Below are 6140 nucleotides of genomic sequence, written 5' to 3'. Positions count from 1 at the left end.
ACATTGAATGTTTTTGCACTGACATTCACAAATCCTACTTGAGGGGACAGACCTTTCTTCGTGGTATAGCTAAGCTCGACAGGATAATATCCATAAACATCAGAATACTGTCATGATTTATGTTCATACATAATTTAAATAAAGAAAATGTGGATTATAAAATTACCTGACAAATCAGGATCTCAACATTTTTATATATAAAATTAAATATTCTGTATGATAATTTCAGCCTAAAGTTATATGGTTTGGATTTCTTGTTACATTGAGATTCATTGTTAATACTGGGACCATTAAAATAGTGAATGGAATTATATAAAACTAGTACTTCTGGGGTGTCAAGTGAATTGCTGCAGGACTATTTCTGATCTTGGTCACCTAGCAATTTATACCCATATTCTTGTAGCTGTTAAAGTTTCTTAAAGAAACTGACTGCAAGAGAAATCAGCAGATGTAACTTTTATGTGACAAAGCAGGTTTTTCTAGTCACTATCTCTTTGAATATGGCACTATTCACCAAGCATGGAAATGTTCTTGCTCTTAATAAGCTTCAGTAGTCAAAACTATGCAGAATTCTTTAAATGTAAGGGTTTTTTTTCCTTGTTTCAACAACAGCTGAGTCAGACAAATGATCTGTACACTGTTTTATAGCAAGAAATCATTTACAATGAAGATCTTTCTCTTTTTCTGTATTCTGCTTTTTTTTGCTGTCCTTATTCCACCAGGTAATATGAATATTATTGCTAGAGGGATCAAGGGGCCAGCATTAAAGTGGGGGAACTGGGATATTTAAAGTAGAATTTACATTATAAAATCATTTTATTAATACCATCGCCATGTTACATTACGTTTATTCACACTTCTCAGGTAAAAATATTTGAATAATTTTTCAAACACAACATCCTAGAAAAGGCTGTAATTCACCTTAATGACATAAAAATATACATTCATATATATGCATATATGTAAATGATGAGAAGAAAATACTTTTCAGTGCTCTGTCCTTTACAGAATCATTAATTTGAACAATTATCCATGCATGAAAATGCCTTCACAAGAGCTAAGGAAACCAGGTGAGAGATCACAGCACTTGGGTAGATTACAGAAATAAGAAAAGATACATTAAAGAGGGTAGGAAGGACAGTGCCACATTGCTCATGCCACCTCTCTCCCAAGCCTAGATAGCACAGCCTGGAGACAGATACCCTCCCTGTGGAGGCCAGAGAGGGAAATGACCATAGAACTTAGCCTTGGACCCCAACACTGGATGGCCTTTCTAAGTAGAACCCAGCACCCAGCAGGCCCCCATGGCTTCAGACTTCAGACCAGTACCTGAAGACTGAGCTTCCAAGTCTGCTCGGGCACAAGGCCGGATCTGACAGCCTCTAGCTCTAGGTCAGCCCATCAAGTCTTGGCTCACTGCCCCTCCAGGCCTGCCCAGTAGCCCTAGTGCTAGTTCAACACCCACAGATTCAGGCTAGGCCCAATAATCACACTCATTTTTCAGAGTTTCTCTAGAGCTAGGCTGGCCCCAGTATTCCTGGGCTCTGGATTTTCCCCCCAGCACCAAGCTGAATCCCAGGCTTCAGGCTTGTCCAAGAACAAGGTGAGCTCCACAGCCATAGTCATCAGGTAAGGACCTGTGGACTCAGCCCCGAGGCCGGCCTCTGTGGATACAGGCTCCAGGTTCACTCAGTACCTGACCAGCTCATGTAACCGCAGGCTCACCTTTATTTCAAACCTATGTTTTAGGACCCACAAGCTTTAAAGGCTCTTCCCTCTTGTCCATTACATCACTTCAATGGCAAAATTTCCCTCAATTCTTGTATATCAGTTTAGTAGAGTCGTAGAGTACAATACAAAAATTGCTACATATATAACTAGCGAAGGGCTTAAATCTAGAATATATTTTAAAATTCTAATAAATAAATAAGAAAGTGAGAGGTAATTCAGTAGAAATAGAAAAAAAGACCTAAGCCACTTGAAAGAGTGGATAAACAACCTCCTTAAAGTGCTCATCCTCACTTGCAATCAAGAAAATGCTAATTTAAACCATGATAAACTACCACCATACATTCAACAGAATATTTAAAATCTGAAATCTACCCAACAGAAGATTATTAAATATGCTTCAAGAAATAGTACAAGAATGTTAAGAGCAGCCATATTCTCCCTGTATCAAATAACCTATATGATCATCTAAAGTTTATTAGATAAAGAAAGTGAATGCTATATATTAATGAAAATCAGTGCTGCAAAACTACATCCAACCACAAAGCTGAATTATATGAATATAAATTTAAAAATCCAGACACAAAAAAACTGTATGATTCTCTGTCTCTCTAAGATACACACACACACACACACACACACACACACACAGCTCCTCAATTTATGATGGGATTATGTCTTGTTAAAGACATTTTGAGTTGAAAATATCATCAGTTGAAAGTGAATTCGATACACCCTAACTGGCAGAACATCATAGCTTAGCTTACCCTGGCTTAAACATGCTCAGAATACTTACATTAGCCTACAACTGGGCAAAATCATCTAACATAGAGTTTTATAATAAATTATTGAATATCTCATGGAATGTATTTGATAATGTACTGAAAGTGAAAAACAGCATTGTTGTTTGTGTACTTATACTTTGATCTCCACTGAATGTATATCTTTTTTGCCCCATTCTGAGGATGAAAAATTGAGTCAAATTATTGTAATTCTGGGACTATCAGTATAAACAGTCATGTGCTGCAAAACAGCGTTTCAGTCAGTGTCAGACTGCATATAGGACAGCGGTCCCATACTTATAATACCATACTTTTACTGTAGCTTTTCTATGTTTAGATTGATAAATACTTACCATTATGTTACAGTTGCCTAAAGTATTCAGTCCAGTAACATGTGCCAGTTTGTATTCCAGGAGCAATAGGCTATATCTTATATCCTAGTTATGTGATAGGCTGTACCATATAGGTTTGTGTAAGTACAGTTTATGGTGTTTGCTCAAGGACAGAATCACCTAATGGCACATTTCTCAAAACCTATCCCTGGCCCTACGTGACACCTGATTATATACATATATGTACACATTTATTTGTGTGTGTACGTATATATATATATTTGTGTGTATATCTAGATTTATACATATTTTATGTGTATACATGTTCAAAAGCAGGCCTAAAGAATGCATACTTGAGGAATACAAATATTAATATAAGGCTAAGTAAGAAAGTTAGTGTTAATTCAGGACAGTGATTATTCTTAGGGGAGATGGAGGGGGTTATGATGTGGTCAGAGGGTGTGGAGCTTCTAGTAATATCTTGTTTCTTGATGTAGGTAGTAACCTCATGGCTATTTCATCTACAGTGCTGCATTAAGCTCTGCGTTTATATTTTGTGTTCCTTCTCTCAGAAGGAAATACCCCTTGTGATATGTTTCTTTATGAACAGAACTATGCTGGGGTTATCTGATTATGAAATGTACCTTTCATATCTCAGGGTAAATGTGGGCTTGAAATATTATTATTACTATTATTCATATTACTATTACTATTTACAAATAAAATACAATTATTAGCAAAGATAACTGAATAAAGTGCTGGTTCCTAGGTGACTGAGTACACATCATTGCAAATCCAGAGTATGGTAAAAGGAATATCCTCTGATAGTGTAGTCTCAAAATCCTCAGTTATTTTAAATTATTGCTGCAAAATTTGTGGGTAATATTACTACTTTGTATAAAATGATATATATGTATTTTATTTAAATAGATGGACACGAAATTGGTTAATTATAGAATAAAAAGGTTTTTGAGATGAAAGCATACTTATCAGTGCATCAGTGATAAGGACTTGCTCATTTTCATACACCTTCTGAAATATGTCCAGCAATGCATGCTTGTATTAGTCCAGTAATGGTAGATACGTACTTTCTAAGATAGTCTCTTCCAGAATTTTTATTAAACTTTTTAATTAATTTAAAAAATTATTATATTGATTCAAAACCCGGCTCTCCAGTGATATGCACCATTTATTTTTAGTTTTATCCTGTGGAGATACAGAGAATAAATGAATACCTGCAATGACAGATCAGAACTTCTGTTAGTGACAGAGAGACCTTCTATCTAGATACATATATCATTCCTTATAATTGTGGAAGTTACAAAGTCGAAGAAATTATGGTGTAAAGTGAGATTAGAGACATTTTTTAAAATCTTCTATAGCACTGGAAACTTCGGGATGAAAGAGAAAAGTGGCAAAGTAAAAAGAAAATGACGAGCCTTGCTGAAATGTTCACTATGTCCTCAGCTTGTGGTTATTTACTATTTCCTTATTCTAATCACCGCAAAGTGTCTATTTTTTAAGCAAAACTTCTCTTGTGCTTGACTCTAGGGTGCAGATCCAAGAGGAGATGAGATATTTCACGAAAATAAAATTGTATCTTTCAATATTTTAGAACTGCTCAAGTCAGGTTAAAAAGAACGATGGAATCTTAAAAAGGAAGAGAACATTTACCACAGAACAATACTAAGAATGAATGATAAATGAGAGGATGGAGATCGTCCCACTCATATCCAATGATTCTAGTCAATGAGCAAGACAGACAGAGGAAGATTAATAAATTGCAGCCCTTCAGAAATCCATTATTGAGTCACTATGAAATTATTTAAAATGCATAGGAATGGAACCTCTAGTTTAGGAACTGTATACTTGTTGATTTCCTTGATCTGCTCTGATATGGACCAAAAACAAATTAAAGCAAATATCCATTTCCTTTATTTCTCCTCTGTTGTCTGTGATTACTTCCGTGTCTTCTTTTAAATCTTGGGAGTTCCCACCTAGATTACTAATTCCAGCTGTTCTTGCCTTCTTTCAGGCAGAAGTGAAGGGCACCATATCATCTTTAATAGGTGGAAGGCATGTATAGCGATTGGCGGTCGATGTAAAAATCAATGTGACGATAGTGAACTTAGGATTTCATACTGTGAAAGACCTACAACTCATTGCTGCGTGAGAGAATGTGACCCTATGGACCCAAATAATTGGATCCCAAAGGACTCGGTAGGGACTCAAGAATGGTACCCTAAAGACTCAAGTCATTGAAGAAATCCATCCACAAGAAGATGATACATCTTAACGAAGTCTTCTCATTATTTCACCACTCCATTAATGACCTATAATTTCTGTGCATGCATACCTATAATGAATGAACAATTAAATAAAATATATTTCAGCCTGAAATATTTATAAACATTGTGCTTGCTTGGGAGAAAGAATCAGAATACAAACCAGGGATTTGAACTCAGGAATAGAAGCAGCATGGAGAAGAAAATCCATGATGGGACCACTACGTTTAGTGAGATTCTGGGGCCAATTCCTTATTTAGTGTGAAAAGCATATTATGAGTCATTAGTGAAGTACTATCAAGAATTCTTTGAGGAGACTCAGGAATGGGGACAGAGTTGACAAGACATGTGATCCCTGAACTAGTAAAAATTGTTGCAAGAAATTTGAAGGATTATGAAATCCTCATAACTTTCTCATGTTGCTTATACTTCCGGGTTATACTTGTTCTCTCTTTTTTGAAAGAATTATGAAAATAAAAATAACTGATTTTTTTTTCAAGAATAAGCTCAAAAGGTAGAATAGAGGGAGACTAGGTTGAGGAGGAAAAAGAAGTATGGTAAATCCCTATAGCTTGTGGCAATAATAATAATGTGAATTTATTTTTTTTCACATTATTGTGAAATAACTTTTTTTCACATTATTGTGAAATAATGTGAAATAACTTTTTTGCTTTGTTTTGCTTTGTTTCATGTTTTTAATGTTTCCACACGCTATGAGATGATTCTTATCATGCTACTTATTGGTGTCTTAGTAAATTTTAAGTTATTTAAAACTAATGTAACAGAATTATATATGTGTGTAAGCATGCACACACAGTTGGTCTTATTACCTCACCTAGATTAAAAATTGTCCGCTTATTCAAGGATCTAGAACCAGAAATACCATTCGACCTAGCAATCCCATTACTGGGTATATACCCAAAGGATTATAAATTATTCAACCTTAAAGACACATGCAAACATATGTTTATTGCAGCACTGTTCACAATAGCAAAGACTTGGAACCAACCCAA

At 35.3% G+C, this 6140-nt stretch overlaps 1 protein-coding gene across 1 annotated transcript; it reads left to right on the top strand.

Annotated features, from left to right (window-relative positions):
* Positions 1 to 664: 664 nt before the first annotated feature.
* On the top strand, positions 665 to 5104 carry DEFB112 (defensin beta 112). Its single transcript, XM_033219903.1, has 2 exons — positions 665 to 722; positions 4878 to 5104. The coding sequence occupies exons 1-2, from the start codon at positions 665 to 667 to the stop codon at positions 5102 to 5104; spliced, it is 285 nt and encodes a 94-aa protein (XP_033075794.1).
* Positions 5105 to 6140: the final 1036 nt, after the last annotated feature.

The sequence above is a fragment of the Trachypithecus francoisi genome, unplaced genomic scaffold, assembly GCF_009764315.1.
Source record: "Trachypithecus francoisi isolate TF-2019V2 unplaced genomic scaffold, Tfra_2.0 Lachesis_group10, whole genome shotgun sequence".
Lineage (NCBI taxonomy): Eukaryota > Metazoa > Chordata > Mammalia > Primates > Cercopithecidae > Trachypithecus > Trachypithecus francoisi.
The sequence above is the reverse complement of the archived record's forward strand: the minus strand, read 5'-3'. Positions and strand labels throughout refer to the sequence as shown.

Excerpts from the sequence above, each read along its gene's own strand:
- DEFB112 (XM_033219903.1), top strand. The coding sequence starts at position 665 with ATGAAGATCTTTCTCTTTTTCTGTATTCTGCTTTTTTTTGCTGTCCTT. Across the intron at positions 723-4,877 it reads TGCTGTCCTTATTCCACCAG|GCAGAAGTGAAGGGCACCAT; the intron begins GTAATATGAATA and ends GCCTTCTTTCAG.